Raw genomic sequence first — 21,749 nt, 5'->3', positions numbered from 1 at the left:
GACAAAACTAGGTGAAGGGTGTATGGGGGTCTCTCAGTTCTCTCAGTTGGAGTCAGAGAATTGGTTGGTTTTGTATCTTCGGATATAGGACATCTTTGGGGGCAGTTTCCAGTTTTCTTTATTGATGGTTGTTCTGCAGTTGCGATTTTGGTGTGCTCAAGTGAGGAGGTGAGCCCCAGGTCCTTCTACTCCACTCTCTTGTCCCAACTCCCTGAGAAGTGGTTGGCTTTGGAAGACACCCCATTGGAGTCAAAGGTATGAGACAAAGACACTGCACATAGTTTACATTTACAAATTAATGTAATTTGACTGCACAGATTAAAAGAGAAAAAAAATCTCAGTGGAGAAATATTCAGAAAAACAACGCAATTCAGAAGAAAATTTTTAGAGAACAGGAAATCAAAGACAATTTCCTAACTTTGATACATACGACAACTTGCTAAATGACAAAAATGAAAGAATAGACTATTCGATTAAGAGTTATTCAACTGGATATAATGAAACTTTAAAAAAAAAGAGGAGAGAGACTCTTCCTCTCACCATTCACAAAAATTGATTCGAGTTGGATAAAATTCTCAATTGTAAAAGCAAATATTTACATTGAAAAAGAAAATATTTTACTCAGAAAAAATTTCAAAAATAATAAAAGGAAATGCTGATACCTTTGATCCCATTAACAATTACAAGTTTTAATTTTAAAAAGAAGACCTTTAAAATGCAAATGCATGAATGACATCTGGGAAAAGCATTAGTATCCAAACCTTTAAAAATAAATGGGAAAACAAAAGTTGTAAATGAGCAAAGGATCCAAACAAGCTGTCTTGAGAATAGAAAAACCCTAGGGTTTAAACAAATATGAAAAGCTGCCTAAACTCATTCATAATCGAAGAAATAAAAATTCACAGCTCATAGGTCCATAAAAATTTGAAAATTTGATACTAATAGTAAGTATCAGGGAAGATGCTGAATATTGGAAACCTGAGACACCACTGATGACAATTTTAAAGCATTTTAGCAATGTCTAGAAATGTTAAAATGTTCATATCCTGGAAACTACACTCCTATGTATTTACCCCAGAAACTTTCAAATGTGCATGTGAAGATGTATACAAGAATGTATACATGTATACAAAGGACATTCTTGTATACATGTCCTTTGTAGCACTGTTTACATAATGGAAATGTGGACTGGACTTATGTAAAATCAACATGAAAAAATCTCACAAACGTAATATTGAGGAATAAGAGCATATTGACAAAACATATTATAAAAAATAATACCACATGTTCTTTAGGGGCATACACATATATATAATTGAAGTAGAAAGCCGCTCATAAGCATGATAAATACCAGGTTTGGGATAGTATTACTACTGGGATAGAGGGGGGACAGAAATGCATTCCAAATGTTTTATATGGCACATTGCATATTGAGTACATGTTCATTTTTTATATTATTTTCTATATTCCCCTAAATTATACCATAATTTAGATAAAGAAAATGAAAGAATAATCAAACAGATTATGAGGCAAATGCAAACAAAAAGAAAGTGAGAGTGGTTTCATTAATATTTATATGCTGAACATTACAATCAAAAGCACTAAGCAAGTAAAGGAAGACATTACATAATGAAAGTAAACGATATAAAGAATCAAAAATGTATACTCATAACAACAAAAGCTAAACACACCACAGTACATATTATGAAAGTGAAAGTCACTCAGTCATGTCCCACTCTGCAACTCCATGGCATGGAATTCTCCAGGCCAGAATACTGGAGTGGGTAGCCTTTCCCTTCTCCAAGGGATCTTCTGAACCCAGGGATCAAACCCAGGTCTCCTGCATTGCAGATGGATTCTTTACTAGCTGAGCCACAAGGGAAGCCCAGTAAGTATTATAGTTTTAGTTTTATAAACAAGAACACCATCTGCCAATAGTTAGAAGTAATTTACCAGTTTGACATCCTGGCCACTCTTAATCTAATTTACTGCAGCCACCACTCTACCCTAGGACAGTCACTCTCTAGTATATCATCCTGCTCATTTATTCTATAAAATACATCAAAATTCTAAATTTTCTTGCTTATTTGCATGTTTATTTATTTTATGTTCCTTTTATTAGTATGTAAGCTCACTGATGGCAGTGATCCTATCTGTTGTGTCTACCAGTGTATCCCTGGTGCCTAAAATAATGTGCAAAACACGTAACCCTCAAGTGAACATTTAATTAATTAATCAATAAATACCTTTCATGCTCCGACATTTCAGAAATAAAGGGATTTTTATGCAAAAATTCTCTTAGAGTTTCCTTTCTTTTAGCTTTTTTTTTTGGCTTCATATCTGTAGTCTTAACACAGGAGATAACAAAAATGTTACAAATTAAAATCTGAACACAAATCTGAGTACAATGTAATTTACTTGTATTCTAATGCTTATCTCTTGACATTAAAACAGTGATTTCTTTATGTCCTTCAATTAAAATTATTTATCAGAAGTAACAGAAGTACCACTATAGATAAAAGAAGATTATAAAAATATCCATATAACTTAAGAATTAAAATATATTGTATAATTATAAGATTATGCTTATTGGTATTATCTTCTGTATAATATTATAATAAATTATAGTGCAGCCAACCATCTCTAGATACATGAATCTCTTAAGTTCACTAATTGAAAATTCAAAATTTATATGAAACTTACATTTCCAATCTCCACTACTGCGGCTCTGTACTTCTTCACAGGTTTGATGACCTTTTTAGAAAAAGTATCCTTGTATTTCAGTTTTTTTATTCCAAGAAGGGACTCATTCCTCCTATTACAAAAAGATAAAGTCAGTTAAAAGGATATGCAAGAATTTGCAAAACTACCCCCAAAGTAATAAATTTTTAATGAGTAATGTCACTGAAATTATTCTAGAAGCATTTCCAAAATTGGTTGCATTCCATGCATAAATGAGACTGTGATACTCTCAGTCCCATCAAGGAATAGCTAGCCTCTCAAAAGAGCAAAATGTAAATCATAGCATCAAATGTGATGAGAGCTGAAGTATCAATATGATGTAGAAGGAATAGAATCGAACTAAAAAAAAAATGTGAACACTTTCCTTTAAAACCGAGTGACCCTAAACAGGATATCTTGCTTCTAACAGACTTCAGTCCTTTAGTTCCATCATGTGCAAGCTCCCAGCCACTACCACCTTCGGACATCAACAGGAGCTAAGCATTTTAGATTACTACACTCATCCATGGGTATCCGCGGGGGCTCAGTTCCAGGACCCTCTCAGATACCAAAAGTCAAGGAGGCTCAAGTCTTTATATAAAATGGCATACTATTTACATATAACCTACACACATCCTCCTATACAGTTTAAATCATCTCTTTAAATCATGTAAATTGCAATGCAAAGTCTGTATCAGTTCAGTTTTGTATAAATAACTGTAAATACAACATAAATATTATATACATAGTTGACAGGAGCGTGGCAAATTCAAGTTTTACTTTTTCGGAACTTTCAGGAATTTTTTTTTTTTAATATTTCTGATCCATGGTTGGCTGAATGCCCAGATGCAGAATGGATGCCAACGTCCAACAATATTAAATGTTCTCCCTTTACCCTAGCTGGCATTCATTTTGGCAAATGTTTTGTCTGCCTGAACTATAACACAAAGCTTGGACCATTGATCAGTGGGAGACTTGGGAATCTCTTCTGTGCTCTGCTACATACATTCTTAGCCTAGTTGCCTGCTGTTTTCCAACCAGCCTGGTCTCTCCTCTACCTCCTATCTCTCCCACCCCACCAGAATGCTTTTGCTGCTGTTATTCCAGAAAGAACTGGGAAGAAGAGGAGGTTATGGAGCCCCCTCTTCCCAATCCTCTCAGCAATCTCCTGCATGCTCTGCAGTACGCTCTTCCATTGAGTAAACTCCTCCCCTCCTCCACCTCTTCATAGAATGCTTTCTCCTCACTCTGACTGCTCTCTATTTTGTTGATGGTGTGTTATGAAAAATAATATTTCTAAACTTTCATATAATCAATGTTATTGATCTTTGATTTCATGGCTTATTCATTGTTTTGGTTACATACGTCATGCCTGCTTCTGACCCAAAACATTGATTTCCAATGACTGTCTGCTTAATTCATAAACACAACTCTGTTATACTTTATCTGAGAGAAAAGCCTCTCTTTTCACCCTTTTTTATTCTTTAAATATATTTCATTCTTCTAGCCCATTCCATACAAACTAATACGATTGGAATTGCATTGAACCAATAAATTGAGAATAATAGAAATCTTTACAATATTCCATCTGTTCATCAAATAATGTACTATGTCTCTCCATTTATTCCAGTCATTTTTTATACCTCTTAGAAAAGATGTTGGTCTTCTTTATATTAGCCTAAATCCCCTCACAATTTCTGATAAACTTAATCCTGTACTTCAAAACAACAGAATCATTTTTCCATTATACTTTCCAGTTGACACAGCAAAGCACTGATTTTGCATCTACCCATCCTATGGAATTCTATTGTTCTGATAGTTTTTAGTTAACTTGTTAAGTTAAAAATAATAATTTGCAGATATCAATCCTTCTATTTTCCGAGTACTTCACCTTGGAATTCATTTGGCAAACGTTTTGGGAACCTATCATGTGATAATCACATGAATTCTAATCCTAATGTCTATTTCTTACTTTAAGGCACTGCCAATAATGTTCAGAATGATATTTTTTAATAAAAGATAGGAGGAATAATAGGTTTCTGTGTGGTACTGCATATTTTAACAGAAGATCTTCTTCTAATCCTAATTTGCTAGGAATTGCTGCAGCTGAACTTCATGACACGACTTTCCAGCACAAAAGACTCCTTTGACCACTAGTAATAATTATATTTAGACTTCTTACGATATATTGAGAACAAAATCTATATTCTTACAGCTAAATTTATAAGCTAGTCTTTTATTTTGATTTGGTATATTTCTAAATAAAGTCAACCCCTAATTTCCTACTTTTTTATTCTCTTTTTACACATGTGTTAGCAGAGCCTGCTGTAAAAATTTACAACGAAACTACAACTACACTCTGAGGTGTGTGTGTGCTCAGTCATGTCCTACTGTTTGTGACCCAATAGACTGTAGCCTGTCAAGCTCCTCTGATCATGGAATTCTTCAGGCAAGAATACTGGAGTGGGTCACCATTTCCTACTCCAGGGAATCTTCCCCACCCAGGGATCAAATCCACAATCTCCTGTGTCTCCTGCATTGGCAGGTAGATTCTTTGCCACTGGGCCACCTGGGAAGCCCTGAAGTAGCTTTATGCAAACCAAAATTATTTGTTCCTATGAGAGAACTTGCCTTAAAAAGTTTTTGACCTCTCCAAATTTTTTACTGCTTCAATAAATTCATATAATTAAAAATTTCCAGATAATCATCACTTTAAGTTAGATTTTCAAACTAATTCATGTTAAATTACATATATTGTTTTCTAAAACTTAACAGCTTCCAAATTTATGACTATTTTCTCTTTGGATTACTTACATTTCACTTTTTCTTATTTTGTTGGCCAGAAAATTACCTAATTTATTCATATCTTCAAAGACTAAACCTACAGTTACCATTGGACTATTTTAAAACCACTTTATAATTGATTAATTTCAATTTATTCTGTTTCTTCTTTCTGCTGTCTTAGATTTATTTTGTTATTTTACCAATTTCTTGAGTTCAATAAAAGCTAATTTAATTTTTTCTTTTTTAGTAAGTAACAGAAGCTTCTAAAGCTAAAAAATTGTTTTTACTGCTTTGAATACATTTGATATTGGGCTTCTCACTAGCATGATTTTCATGATCTATACTTTTAGATTTATTTTTATATATTATAATTATATACAATTATATATACCAGTCATTATTTTGTTGTACTATTTCAGTTTTATTGTATGAATTGCAATGTATGATTGTGATCTTTACAAATTTTAGACTAGGTGATCTATTGAGATTTATTTTGCAGTTTAAAAATTACTTTTCTAAAATTTAATAAGTGCTATAATATAAAGGGTGTTTAGTCTCAGTTGGCTATATATATTAAATTAATCTTATTACTTATATACATTTTCTGTGTCCTTATCTCTTTTTAAGTATCATGTTAAACTCTCAATAGCATTATTTTCTATTAAATTAGCCTTCTTTTCATCAGTTATTTCCATATACTTTTATTTTTTGTTATCTAGAACATAAAAATTCATGAAATATCTTCATTGTGATTTATAAGCATTATTAATAGAATCACCAATGTGAAAAGGTAGCATTAAAAATAAGTAACAAAGAGATTACTTTTAAATGTTCCCAAGACAAATAATTAAAATTTTAAAGAGAAAAAACCCTAAAGTTTAATCTAAATCCCTACACCAAAATAAATTCCATATGGATTAAAACACGAAATCTAAACTGTGAAACTAAAATATTGGAAGAAAATATTGCTGCATATTTGTCTGTTGAAGTAGAAAAAAAGTTTCTTCATGCAAAATATGTCAAGCATACAAATACAAAAAGAAAATAGATATTACCAACAAAGTAGAAATCAAGGACTTACTTCTGCCCCTCCTCTGTATTTCTTGACTTGAAGAACATCCTAGAACATCTGCCCAGCCTTAAATATTGAAATCATTACCTTTGACTTGAACTCACTTATACTGTTCAGTCTCCAAACTCACATCTTTTGTTGTACCACTGGTCTCAAACACTGACTCTGTTTTCCTATTTCAGATTATCTATTCTTCTTCAGTTGGACCTCCATGGTCAGCCCTCCAAATTTCCAAATTTTACTGCACACTGAAAGTGACTTCTGATTTTCTTTGGTATCAAGAATATTATTTACAGCTTCCATGGTTCTCATTTTGGCTATTGTTTATTTAATTTGGTGGGGCTTTCTAATTCTGCCCAGCTCTCTCATTACAATGGCCTGCTTTCATGTAACAAAAGTAATTTCCTCTTTCATCTTTTGAAAATACAAAGCATATGTTTTTCAAGCTTTTGTTCTAATAAATGAAGTGCCTATTTTAGGAAGAATATTTTCCTGTAGGTTTTTATGAGAATGTTCCTCTTTGACATTTTTAAAGTACATCTTGTGTTATTGATGTTTTTCCTACAATGAGATAAATTAGACCTATGTCCAGTTTTAAAATCAAAACCCAACTATTGGAAGAAAAGCTGAATTCATTTGGCATCTCTTATAACTAGTTGGCACAAAACACAGTTTTCCTTTGGGGCAGAGAGAGCCATTTGGGCTTAGTGAATAAAAGGGTTAACTTTAAAGTTTTACTACTTCTATTTGAGGAACTCCATTCACATATACATATGAGAGCCCCAAGGAATGACTGCTTGCTACTGTAGAGAATTAGAAAAGCATAGTAGTACATGGCCAAAACCAGACTTCAAAACCACACCATACACAAAAATAAACTCAAAATGAATTAAAGACTTAAAGGGAAGAACCTGAAACTGCAAAACTCCTAGAAGAAAACACAGGCAGTATGCTGCTCTTTGACATGAATTTTAGCAATATATTTGGGGGATATGTCTCCTCAGGCAAGGGAAACAAAAGCAAAAGTAAGCAATCATTTTAACTTGTTAAAATAAGTTGTAGACACCTTAAAGAAAAAAAAAAGCATAAGGAAACAAATGGGACTACATCAAAGAGAGGGGGAAGGGGAATTACTGAAGATAGCCCAAAGGCACAAACTTCCAGTTACAAGGGAAAGAACAACTAGGGATGTAATGTACAACATGATAAAGATAACTAACATGCATGCTACTTGTTACAAATAAAGGTTTTTAAGAGGGTAAATCTTAAGAATTCTCACCACAAGGAAGAAAAAAATTTTTTCCGCTTTTCTAATGTCGCTTCTGGATGAGATGATGGATGTTCACCAAACCCACTGTGGTAATCATTTCATGATGTACATAAGCCAAATCATTATGTCATCCACCTTAAAATTTATACAGTGCTGCATGTCAATCATATCTCAATTAAACTGGATGAAAAAATTAAGTAAATAACTGGGCCCCAAAGTTTGTGTGAGAGATGCTAATGGCCTAGAAATTCAATCATCCATCATGTCTCAATAGCAAAAGGGATAATTTATTTCCTACTAAAAATATGAACATGCTCTATTATTCTTTAGTTCAGATGCACACACATTTTTGTGTGTATTTATTTATTTACCCAGACACAGATACTCACTACCTTCTAGATGCCTGTTTTAACTGCATAGACTCCACTCTCTTTTTCATCCATCTTATAAATCTTCAGAGTTTCCCTGGTGGCTCAGATAGTAAAGGATCTACCTGGACCCAGGATGGACCCGGGTTCCATCCCTGGGTCAGGAAGATCCCTGGGAGAAGGAAATGGCAACCTATTCCAGTACTCTTGCCTGGAGAATTCTATAAATGAAGGAGCTTGGTGGGCTACAGTCCAGGGGGTCACAAAGAGTCAGACACAACAGAGCGACTAACACATTTTCACACCATATATCTTTAAGGAACAAGTTTACTCATTTTTAAAAGTTGTTAATGCTAATAAAACAAATATTACAGTACCTTTTCAAGAAGTCATAGACAGGATTTGTTATCTCCAACATAGGTTGAAATTTTTCATCATGCATACATTTTTGCATAACTTGTGTAAAGAATTCGAGGAATCTAGGTCTCTGCTTAAATTTCATAACTGTGAAAACAAGGAAATTCATGTATAATCACCAATACACTTGGTTAATGGCATTGAAAGGATACTATTGCTATTAGTCATTTTGTTCTAACAGGCAAGTTTATTAACCTGCTTTTTTTGGGGGGCGCAGGGTGGCGTGCCATGCAGCATATGGAATCTTAGTTCCTCAACAAAGAATCAAATCCATGGTCGCTGCATTGGAAGCATGGAGCCTTAACCACTGGACTGCCAGGGAGGTCCCTTAATTTCTTTCTAGATTTCTTACTTTTAAAAAATGTATAGGAGTAAATGTGGTGAGACTATTGTTTTCCTATGATCAAACATTCCTTTATAGTCTAACTTTCATTTATTTTCCAAATATCTCGGTGTTTGACAGATTTCCTAAAAGTTCCCTAACATACGATTCAGCTCAGTCATGTCCAACTTTTTGAGACCCCATGAATCACAGCATGCCAGGCCTCCCTGTCCATCACCAACTCCTGGAGTTCACTCAGATTCACGTCCATCGAGTCAGTGATGCAATCCAGCCATCTCATCCTCGGTTGTCCCCTTCTCCTCCTGCCCCCAATCCCTCCCAGCACCAGAGTCTTTTCCAATGAGTCAACTCTTCGCATGAGGTGACCAAAGTACTGGAGTTTCAGCTTTAGCATCATCCCCTCCAAAGAAATCCCAGGGCTGATCTCCTTCAGAATGGACTGGTTGGATCTCTTTGCAGTCCAAGGGACGCTCAAGAGTCTTCTCCGACACCACAGTTCAAAAGCATCAATTCTTCGGTGCTCAGCCTTCTTCACAGTCCAATTCTCACATCCATACATGACCACAGGAAAAACCATAGCCTTGACTAGATGGACCTTAGTCGGCCAAGTAATGTCTCTGCTTTTCAATATGCTATCTAGGTTGGTCATAACTTTTCTTCCAAGGAGTAAGTGTCTTTTAATTTCATGGCTGCAGTCACCATCTGCAGTGATTTTGGAGCCCAAAAAACTAAAGTCTGACACTGTTTCCACTGTTTCCCCATCTATTTCCCATGAAGTGATGGGACCAGACGCCATGATCTTCTTTTTCTGAATGTTGAGCTTTAAGCCAACTTTTTCACTCTCCACTTTCACTTTCATCAAGGGGCTTTTTAGTTCCTCTTCACTTTCTGCCATAAGGGTGGTGTCACCTGCATGTCTGAGGTTATTGATATTTCTCCTGGCAATCTTGATTCCAGCAAATTTGGAAAACTCAGCAGTGGCCACAGGACTGGAAAAGGTCCGTTTTCGTTCCAATCCCAAAGGAAGGCAATGCCAAAGAATGCTCAGACTACTGTACAATTGCACTCATCTCACATGCTAGTAAAGTAATGCTCAAAATTCTCCAAGCCAGGCTTCAGCAGTACATGAACTGTGAACTCCCAAATGTTCAAGCTGATTTTAGAAAAGGCAGAGGAACCAGAGATCAAATTGCCAACATCCGTTGGATCATGGAAAAAGCAAGAGAGTTCCAGAAAAACATCTCTTTCTGCTTTATCAACTATGCCAAAGCCTTTGAGTGTGTGGATCAGAATAAACTGTGGAAAATTCTGAAAGAGATGGGAATACCAGACCACCTGACCTGCCTCTTGAGAAACCTATATGCAGGTCAGGAAGCAACAGTTAGAACTGGACATGGAACAACAGACTGGTTCCAAACAGGAAAAGGAGTATGTCAAGGCTGTATATTGTCACCCTGCTTATTTAACTTCTATGCAGAGTACATCAGAAGAAACATACGACTAGATGGGGGTAAATATATTGTTGATAAGTGCCAGAATAACTAGTCATCTTAATTTTTATTATATTTTACTCTGAGATAAACAATAATGCTGCTATTTATTCACAGTTGAGCTTAAAAATCACTAACACATTTTTCAGTTCCTAGTTTTTGCAAGCTTCATAACAACACAACCTCAATTACTGCCAAAATAAGTCAACATAAAGGTTCCGCATTTTCAGATTTTAACTCAGGTACCTATTTTGGTCTCTTTCCTTATTTGACAATCAAGCGTCTGCTTTATTCTGAATGGGTAAGAACCTGAAATCTTCTGCCAGCAACAGAATTCACGGAATAAAAGATCTTTAGCAGTAAGGTGAGCAAGCAACACATGTACGAAGGTAACCTACCTTCTTTCACAGCACCTTTGACCGACCAGTTTAAAACTATAGGGTAAAGAAATATGGGATCTTCTGCTCCCGAGAGTTCAGTTGTAATATCTAAGGTTAAAAAGAATTAGTAAGTTGTTGGTTCTGTTTAATATCAATAACCAAAAATGAAAATCCTTTGGTGGAGGGTGAAAAATAGGAAAATACCCAAGGAAACATTTTAGATGTCCCAAATTCTTGTCTTAAAATATAAATTACATATTTTTGAGATTTAAGAGATTCAATAATTCAATTATTTTCCTTTCAATTTTTCCCCTAAAGGCCAAGGAGTCTATTACCAAATAGGGGAAGAATTTCTAAAGCATGAGTCTTTATTACTCAACAGCTATTGTCTATCAACAAATATCAGACACAGAAATCAGATTCTTTTTTTTTCAGCTGATACTTTTTTTTTCCAGCTGTACAGCATATGGGATGCAGGATCTTAGTTCCCTGACCAGGCATTGAACCCACCCCCTGCATTGGAAGCATGGAGTGTTAACCACTGGACCACCAGGGAAGTCCCTAAGTCTGACACATCTTAGATATGAGACCTTGGGAAGTTACTTACCTTCTCTGTGCCTCCCTTTCCTTATCTTTAAAATGAGATAATAATAGTACCTTTTTCATATAGCTGTTATATAAAGACTATATAAGTTTTAATATGAATAAAACACTTAAAATAGTTCTTGGCACACAGAGAGGACTGTATAAAACTGTTATTTTTATTATTGTTTTGTTACTGAATCTATCGTTTAGCTAGTAACTTTACATTGTGCTCCTTAGTGAAATGTGGAGGGGGTGATAATACGAAAATAAGTAATTCACACTTCCAGAACCCTTTCTATAATTTAAGAAATTATAATTTTTATATGTAACCAGACAATTACAGCTTTCCCAAAACTAGGTTTATAGGTTATGAGAATAATAGAGCATTGGGTTCAATTCATAAATTCAGTTGGAAACAGAGATATGGGGTGTGTTTAAATAAAGTGAGAGATTCAAGTCAGGGAATTCTGAAACATTACCACCACCAATAATAACTGAGGCACAGAGTAAGACAGATGAGATGGGGACACAGAATTCTACAAGGGTAGTGACTTCCCAAAAACCAAGGGGCCAAAAGTGCAACCTTCTAATGAAAGAAACTTAGGTATTCTTTTGTTCTTCTAGAAGGTCTGAAGTCCTGCTTCTTAAAAATGTGAGAACAGTTGTCATCACCAGAAATTACATCAGTTTCTTAATCAGATTTCCAAGATGCAAACTCCAAAACTCCAATCATCGTGTCAGCATTTTGGTCTATTGCTAAATTACGATACAGCACAACAACCTAAAATCAGTGCTTCACTTGAGTGTTTCACATGGTTCAAATCACTCATATATTAACACCGCTCACACTATCCCTTTATTTCTCAGTTACATTTCTGCCTTTAGAACAGTGATTCTCAATGTTGTGTTCCCCTTCTACAATACACTTGCCAACACTTGCGTCACAGCTGGGGCTGCTGGGAGGTGGGGGTAGGGGAGACAGTCCTGAGGGGATGGTGTGCTATGCATCTCTGGACAAAGGCCAGAGATGCGGTTTTACATCCACAATGTCTAAGACAGTCCCCCACAGCAAAGAATTATCTGGCCCAAATTGGCAATATTGTCGAGGTTGAGAAACTCTGCTTTAGAATGAGAAGCTTTAAGCTCAAATCCAAGCCAACTATGTAATCCTAAATAAACCGCTTAATCTTTATGAGCTACATCTGTAAAAATCAGGTTAGCAATCCCTTATTAACAGAGTATTGTTAGGATTAAGGACATAATGTAAAACCACTGCATAAACCTTAAAGGGCTTACCAAATGCTAATCTCATTCTAATCCTTTTAACAAAATATTTTCTTATTTAAAAAAAAAACAACAAAATGCTAAACAGAAGTATACAGAAAGAAAAATAATAGATTACATTGCTTTGTCAGTTTGAGTAGATGTGTCTCCAATAAAACCAGCTGTTCATTTATTTTTTCAGGTACTAATACCTGCTGTGGCTTCTTATTCTTGCAAGACTTCTTGGAAGAACCCTAGAAACATTGGTTAAATGTCAGAACGTATTTCAACGTTTCAAGAACTCTCATTTTCAAATAACATTCTTTAAAGTTATGAATATACATGGCTAAATATACTAATAATTAATTAATAGCAACCCATTGTAGTCTAACTAAATGCCAGACACAATACGAAGTGTTTTATGGAAGTTGACCAAAATAGTTCTTCTCTTCCCTTTCCCTTCTTCCCAGTAACTTCTACTCCCCTAAGCAGCCCCTTCCCTGCTACACACAGCTTTTTGAGAGCATCTGATACAGCTCTCAAAATCCTCAAAAGAAAATGCTTTCAGAAATGTATCCTTTTCTTTTCTTTTTTTCTTGCCCCAGAGGGAACTTCCTTACAACTAAACTAATTGCTTTTGCTACTTTGCCTTTCATTGAACGTAACATGATCAGTAATTAGTGGATTAAGAATTGGTGGGTCTGCACTCAGGCTCCCCACCATGTTTTCATCTGTCTGAGCCTGAGAACTGACTGGTTCATGTTTCCCACCCTCTGAAAAAATAGACCTCCCAAGGTCTTTTGTCTTTGAGGGACCCCAGATGCTTACAATTATTCCTGACTTCTATAAACTAGATACTAGATTCTCAATCCCCACAGTCTTACTCTGAAAGAAGTATCACAACCTGCTGCTGGACTAAAGGCTCCAAGGAAAGAGGGACGGGGTCCTGTCCTGCCATGATGTGAAGGGGCAGGGCCGAGTCAAGGCCTCAGTGACATGAAGGGGCTGGCTGATGGACTCTGAGAGTGGACAACACTTGGTGAAGAAAAAATCCTCAAGTCACTTTCAGCTTAATCAAAACTTTCTCTAAAATCCCCACACACACCCAGAAAAAAGTATTATGGCTAAAAATATTCATCCAGGGAAACCATGGGATTTTTCTTAAGCTTTTTCCACATATAATAGAGATAGAGCTACTCCAATTGAATCAGGCTTAGGGGTCATAGTCTCAACCGCAATCCTGATCACAAAAGAGGCTGCAAGCGGTTCCCAGTATACCTCAGAAACTGGATAAACTAAACAATGTTTCAAAATTTGATCTATCTACAAAATCATTTAACCACCTAGTTTCAAGAAAAGGCAATAAAGATCTAGTAAGACCCATGCTTGGAGGCAGCATGGGTCTTACTTAAAAGTTATCTCAAACATTAGAAGCCTCATAAAGAAGACAATGTAGGTGTCACAAGAAGTTCAGTAAATCTACCTGGGGCAAAGCAAAAAGCTCTGACATATTCACTGCATTCAGTGACCCACCGAAAATAATAAAAATCTTCAGTCTAGGAGAGACCTTTGAGGGCTTTCGGTCTAATGTCCAACTGGGTATAGGAAGCTCTCTATCAACACCTAACTGATTATCAATACTAGAAACAGGGGGCTATTCAATATTCTAGCATAGAGACCTTTTCATTTTCTGGATAGTAATTAAAATTGAAAGAAAAGGAAGGAAAAAAGAAGCTCTTCACTATACATTCATCTTCTTTTATGTAAATATGACAAACTAAAAACTGATCAATTATCTAACATATTTACTAACACTACATGACCTCTCATAAAATTCAAATAATGTATGTTTAAAGATGAGACACAAAGAACAAACAATTACCTCTTCTTGCATTTCCTCTAGGTCTGTAGTATCAAATAGAGATTTGCAACCTGATGAGATGTCCAACACCTTTTTTCCATAATTTATAATCATTACTGCCAGGTCATATTCCTTCCATGAACGCAGGATCTAATTAAAAATATTAATTATCTCTGTTGGAAATTCACATCTATTTCCAAGTGCCATGTATCATCTTCCGGAAATTTGTAAGTTTCATGTTTTGGATGTAATGCCCCTGTTTTTGCTATGTAAGCATACTTCTCTAGAATTCAAACTGTATGATTTCAGTATTTTAAATAAAGGACCAAAAACAAACAAACAAATGAAAAATCAGGAATCTCATCAGTAACACATTCTTGTTATATTTGTAAGTTTCGTGTTTTGGATGTAATGCCCCTGTTTTTGCTATGTAAGTATATTTCTCTAGAATTCAAACTGTATGATTTCAGTATTTTAAATAAAGGATCAAAAACAAACAAACAAATGAAAAATCAGGAATCTCATCAGTAACAAATTCTTGTTATCTCTGGGGCTTCCCTGGTGGCTCAGATGGTAAAGAATTCACCTGCAAGGTGGGAGACCTGGATTCGATCCCTGGGTTGGGAAGCCACTCCAGTATTCTTGCCTGGAGAATCCCCATGGAGAGAGGAGCCTGGTGGGCTACAGTCCATGCAGTCACAAAGAGTCAGACACAACTGAGCGACTAAGCACAGCACAGCACAGCTGGGACATACATCTTTTGGTATTGTAAGCTAACTATTAAAAAACATTTCCACTTAAAAGAGCCACACTAAAACAAAATCATTCTTAAAGGCCATGTAACCACCACTTCTTGTCTTGGGTTGTCTTCTTTATGAAATGGTACAATTACTGACCTCATGACATCTTTGGGAACATTTTTAGCAGTGAATGATATACATGACATTCATGTTGAACTAGGCTGGAGATCAGCTGGTTTGGGCAGATTCTCCATGAGCCCTGGGAAGCACACATTCTACTCAGAAGAAGAGAAGGAGCCACTCTGCCACCCAGTCTCATCCACATTCCTGGTTACAAACTGTTATCTGGCCTCCTCTGGCCTGGTCCTTACCTCCCTCTCCAGTGCCATCTTCCAGTATTCATCTCCTTGTGTTGTACTCTCAGCTTACAAAATATTGAATCAAGTATCAATCCTGATACTCACCATGGTGTCAGGACTTCATGCCTTCCTACAGTGGAGGTTTTTCCCAGAACAGCTTTTCCTTATTTATACAGCTTTACCTGGTCATTAAAACCTGGGCTCTAACATTAACCCAGGAAAGCTTCCCTGGCCTACAATCTGATTTGCATAGACCCTGCTCTAGCACAAGATCACACAAGGGGACACATTCACCATGAATCCCCAGGGAAACTCTCTTAAGGTATAAATAAGTCTGTATGAACTTATCTGTAGATGTATTCTGTTAGGTTAAATAGGTTAGTATTTAAGATAACTGGATTCTTTACCACTGGTGGTCAGTGGTAAAGAAACTTCCTGACAAGCAGGAGACATGGGTTCAATCCCTGGGTCAGTAAGATCCCCTGGAGAAGGAAATGGCAGCCCACTCCAGTATTCTTGCCTGGGAAATCCCATGGACAGAAGACCCTGGTGGACTGCAGTCCATGGGTTCACAAAAGAGTCGGACACAACCTAGCAACTAAAAAATAACAATTTAAGATAGGTAACAACTGTGACTTCCCAGGAAGTGAAGGATATATAAATGGCTGAAAAGCAGTGAGTGGCTGCTTATATCTGATAAGACCTACCTAATGCAAGCACTAGTAACGGGAACTATTTCTGTAAGACCAGGGCAGCGGTGTTCAACTAATGCTGACTATGGGACAGAATGTGGGAAGGAAAATGGTGAAACAAACTTTACAAAGGCAGTAGGGGTTTAGGCCAAGTAGTGCCTTGAATACCAAGTAAAACAGACCAACTCATCGTAAAATTGATATGAGAGAGAATGAGTTTTGTTATTAGAAAACAGAAATGAGCTAACATTTGCACCTCATTCACCTTTGCTTTCCAACCTATTTGGTTTACAGACAACTGTGCAATCTTTTCCCCTTGTTTTAATATGCCAGTGGAAAATACTAAATGAGAATGAAGTTTTCCAATGAAAAGAAAAAGAAAACCAGTACTATTTAACATACCAAATGACAAACAGAAATTTTTAAAATGTGCCAGATGTTTGGCATAATAAATTTTTTTAACAACTCAAAAATAATGAAACACAAGATGACATATCTCAGAAGTGGCACTTTATTTAGAATTCTGATAACTTTTAGAAAAAAAAAATACTGCTACTTAAAGAAGAAAGACTGAACCATCTGGAAAGATTACCAATCTTTAAAACATAACAGAGAAAAGAAACAGGGTCATTTGACTAATTGGGCTTTACATGTCCTAAGAGAAAATCTGTAGAAAATATATATTTACATCAAATGAATACTTCATATCTGGGATTGAGTAGTCAGGTTTCTTGGTCTATTCATCAGGCTGGAAGAAACTTATGAAATGATGATTCTCCCAGTCTATCAGTTTGTGAAAAAATCAGCTCTAGTATCAAAATTCTGACATTAATATTGGTTGGCCAAAAAGTTCATTTGGGCTTCAAATGTTCTTCCAGGAAACTCAAACTCTGGGCCAAGACAATATATCAGTCAGTTCAGTCACTCATTTGTGTCTGACTCTTTGTGACCCCGTGTACTGCAGCATGCCAGGCCATTAGCAGGAACTCTGGGAGCTTGCTCAAACTCATGTCCATCAAGTAAGTGATGCCATCCAACAATTTCATCCTCTGTTGTCCCCTTTTACTCCTGCCTTCAGTCTTGCCCAGGGTCTTTTCCAATAAGTCAGCTCTTTGCATCAGATGGCCAAAGTATTGGAGTTTCAGCTTCAGCATCAGTCCTTCCAATGAATATTCAGGACTGATTTCTTCTAGGATGGACTAGTTGGATCTCCTTTCAGTCCAAGGGATTCTCAAGAGTCTTCTCCAATACCACAGTTCAAAAACATCAATTCTTTGGTGCTCAGCTTTCTTTATGGTCCAACTCCCACATCCATATATGACTACTGGAAAAACCACAGATTTGACTAGACGGACCTTTGTCGGCAAAGTCATGTCTCTGCTTTTTAATATAATGTCTAGGTTTGTCAGAGCTTTTCTTCCAAGGAGTGTCTTCTAATTTCATGGCAGCAGTCACCATCTGGAGTGATTTTGGAGCCCCCCAAAATAAAGTCTTTCACTGTTTTCATTGTTTCCCTATCTATTTGCCATGAAGTGATGGAACCAGATGCCATATTAGTTTTTTGAATGTTGAGTTTTAAGCCAGTTTTTTCACTCTCCTCTCTCACTTTCAAGAGGCTCTTTAGTTCCTCTTCACTTTCTGCCATAAGAGTGGTGTCATCTGCATATCTGAGGTTATTGATATTTCTCCCAGCAGTCTTGATTTCAACTTGTGCTTCATCCAATCCAAAATTTCTCATGATGTACTCTGTATATAAGTTAAATAAGCAGGGTGAAAATATACAGATTTGATGTACTCCTTTCCTGATTTGGAACCAGTCAGTTGTTCTACGTCCAGTCTTATATGTAGGTCCTTTTTGACCTACATATAGATTTCTCAGGAGGCAGGTAAGGTGGTCTGGTTTTACCATATCTTTAAGAATTTCCCACAGTTTGTTGTGATCCACACAGTCAAAGGCTCTAGTGTAGTCAATAAAGCAGAAGTAGATCTCTTGCTTTTATGATCCAACGGATGTTGGCAATTTGATCTCTGGTTCCTCTGCCTTTTCTAAATCCAACTTGAATATCTGGAAGTTCATGATTCATGTACTGTTGAAGCCTGGCTTGGAGAATTTATTATATAATTCTCACCTCTGTGAATATCTTGTATGCCCCAAAATTCAATACATTCAAAACCTATTATCTTTTCCCCCTTTCTTACTCAGGGTTCAACAAACTGCATTCAACCAACTGTCCAGACATCTGGGTTATTGGGGACTCTTCCCTCTCCCTCCGCAATCCCCCTCTATTCAATTCCATCTGATAAACAACTCTTGAAACATTTTCAATTCTATCTCCCAGTTTTCCACACTAGCTTCATTTATCATCTCTTGCCCTCTAACTCATTTCCTGTCTCAGGTCTTATTCTCCTCTAATGATTAGCTGTTGCACAACCAGAATAATTTCTTTTTTCTAAATGCAAATTTCATTACAGCATTCCCAGGTTTGAAACCCTTCGATGGCTCCTCTCTGACCTCATTAGATGGCCGTTCATCATCTAGTACTGGTTCACTGTTCCACTTTTTAAGCTGATCAAAATATTTAATCATATCCTCCATAATTAAAAATCAGTCTGATTCTTCTTTTCCCAAACTGTGACATTATTTCCTATTTTCATATTGATTACTATCTGAGGCAATCAATGTTAATAACCCTGAATCTGTTGTATTTTCAAAAAATACTTGCCTTGAAGCTTATTTATAGTATCTTGCCATAAACAATTATTTTTTACTTATCATGTAATCTATTTATCTACTTTTTCTGGTACCTTCTGAATTTTGTGCCCTGTTGTAGAAGGTCTCCCATGATTTCAAGGACAACCAAATATCCTCAAATCCATTGGGACTTCATTTTGTTATGGTATGAGAAAGGACTCTGGCTTTGTTTATTCTCAAATGAACAGTCAGTAATATCGGCACCTTTTATTAATAAATTATCATTTTCTCAATGAACCTAAATGCCACCTTTGTCTTTTATTAAGTCCTTCCTGTAGACCCAGGGCCAGTTTTTCCTAGAATCTCTATTCTATTCCACTGATCTATTTGCCCATTACTCTGTTAAGACCATTTTTCACTGGAGTGAACTTTTGGTAAATTTTAATACCTACTGAGAACTTCTAAATAATTCTAATCAGTTTCAAAGAAACATCGGGATTCTGATTAAAGCTGCACTGCATGTAAATATTATTTTAGGAAACATTTATTTTACTATTACAGTAAGTCTTCTTATTCAAGAACTTGGTGTGGCCTGCCATATGTGCAGATCTTATTTTATGTCTTTCAGTAAGATTTCACACTTCTTTTATTTAGGTTCTTCAACATTTCGTTAAGTTTAAAATACTGTATATCATTACAAGTGGTATATTTTCCCCTGTCCTGGCTACTGTTCATATTAAAAATAAAAACAAGTTTGTATCTTATGTAACTTGATAAATTCTCTTTTTAATTTTAGTAATCTTTTGCTAGATTCTCATGTGTTTTTTGAGACCTTACAATTTCAGACAAATTTTGCTTTTCTAATATTACAAAATTATTTCATGCCCTTATCTGTGGCATGAGACAGAATCTCTACAAATAATGAATCACAGTATTAAGAGTCAATATCTCCTGTGCCTGGTTTTAAAGAAATGACTTCAGAAACTTGCCATTTAGCATGATATTTGCTAAAAATTTTTGGCAAATGTCTTTATCATTATGCAATAACTTCCTTCTATGCCTAACCTACTTAGAAATGTTATTAGGAAAGGCTGCTAAGGTTTATCCAGTGCCTTTGTAGCGTTTTCATATAACCTGTTTTTCTCGTTTAATTTGCTGTTATAAAAAATGAAGTTTTGTTTTAATTCAGACCTGATCTTTAATACTTGACAATGAGACTGCCTTATGACTGGAAAGTGCCAGAGGCCATCCAGAAACAGAAAAGGGCGATCAACAGAACAGACTGGATGGACATAATGTCTCTCTTTATCCATTTAATGTTTTGGACCCTGAATTCTGCTTTTTCAGATATGAAAACTGTCACGCCTCCTTCATTTCTGTTTACATTTTCCCAATATCTGTGTCCATTTATTTTTCAAATTCCTTGTTATTTTGTTTTACAGGGTGTTTTGAAATCATACACATTTGAATCTAACTTTTCAGCCCATCTGACAGTCTCTGTCTCTTGAGTTCATTCACGCTTAGTGAAGTAATTAATGTACTTGATTTCATTCCTTCCATCTGAAATACAATCTCAGTTTCCTTCTTCTTACTTTTGTTAAATTAGCCATGTTTCGTCCCTGCCACTTTTTTGTTCTTTTTTCCTCCCTGCCATTCCTCTGTGTGCTTTCGCTTCTTGACAGTTTAGAACAGTCCTACCATGTTTTAAAGATCAGCTCATGCCTACATATTCCTGAGTCATCTTTAAATATTCATATTCTTTCAAAAGAAAATAATAAAGTTATACAACAGGCACCATGAATCTATAGTTGCTCATCACTCCCTCAACCCTAAACAGGATAGAAGCTTTGGCTCTAGGTTACTAATAGGTTTTTCTTCCATGGATGACTCTTCTATTTCAAGACTCCCTCTTTAGCATTTATATTACAAAATCCTAGTCACATCATTATTACCCATTTACTTTTAATAATACATATATTGCAAGATTCGTTGCTCCCCTTATTCCTCTCCTTTTCATCTTTCCCTATCTTGGGATTTCTGTCCTGAACCAACTGTCATTTGATAGAGTATTTCCTCAAGTGTTTTTCTCAGATAAATACATGGATGGAATACTTTTTAAACGCCTGTACTTCTGAAAATGTTTATTTTGCCCTGACAAATGAATGATATCTTTTCCTGGTTATTAATTTACAGGCCTTAATCCTTTTTCCCTCAGGATTCTACAAATGTTGCTCCAGGAATTTAACTTTTAGTGTTGCTGATAAAAAGTCTGAAGCTAATTGATTCTCTTTCCATTGCAAATAAGTAACCTGTTCTTTCAGTCTCAAACATTCAGATTTGTCCTCATCCTTGGATTTCAGGAATTTCACCAACATGTGTCTACATATATATTCTAACATTAATCCTGCTTGGGACTCAGAAAGATGATTACTTTGCTATGTATTTCTTTTCTACTTCCAGACTCCTTTTATTTCATGTTATGATTTCTGGATCTGTTTTCTGAATTTATCTATAGGTAATACTATTCAACATCTGCAGGTATTTCTTGCGCTTCCATATCTGAATCAAGAAGTATAATCGCAATCTTCATTTGTTTAATTTTTAATCCAAAATTAAATTTGTTATATATGAAAGTTACTATGGGAGTAAATTCTAAGAGTGCTTATCACAAGAAAAAACATTTTTCCTATTTCTTTAATTTTGTATCCTTAG

General features: G+C 35.8%; 1 protein-coding gene across 2 annotated transcripts in view; it reads right to left on the bottom strand.

The window, feature by feature from the left end:
* Positions 1-21,749, bottom strand: part of CFAP54 (cilia and flagella associated protein 54) — a 324,342-nt gene that overhangs the window by 197,942 nt on the left and 104,651 nt on the right. For both annotated transcript variants that reach the window (XM_068971780.1, XM_068971781.1), the window contains exons 27-32: positions 14,576-14,704; positions 12,833-12,947; positions 10,864-10,953; positions 8,593-8,719; positions 2,704-2,815; positions 2,247-2,347 (exon numbers count right to left, since the gene is read on the bottom strand). In XM_068971780.1, coding sequence (XP_068827881.1) covers positions 2,247-2,347; positions 2,704-2,815; positions 8,593-8,719; positions 10,864-10,953; positions 12,833-12,947; positions 14,576-14,704 — 674 coding nt within the window. The remainder of the gene's footprint in view (positions 1-2,246; positions 2,348-2,703; positions 2,816-8,592; positions 8,720-10,863; positions 10,954-12,832; positions 12,948-14,575; positions 14,705-21,749) is intronic.

This window comes from Capricornis sumatraensis, chromosome 4 (assembly GCF_032405125.1).
Source record: "Capricornis sumatraensis isolate serow.1 chromosome 4, serow.2, whole genome shotgun sequence".
In the NCBI taxonomy this organism is placed as follows: domain Eukaryota; kingdom Metazoa; phylum Chordata; class Mammalia; order Artiodactyla; family Bovidae; genus Capricornis; species Capricornis sumatraensis.
The sequence above is the reverse complement of the archived record's forward strand: the minus strand, read 5'-3'. Positions and strand labels throughout refer to the sequence as shown.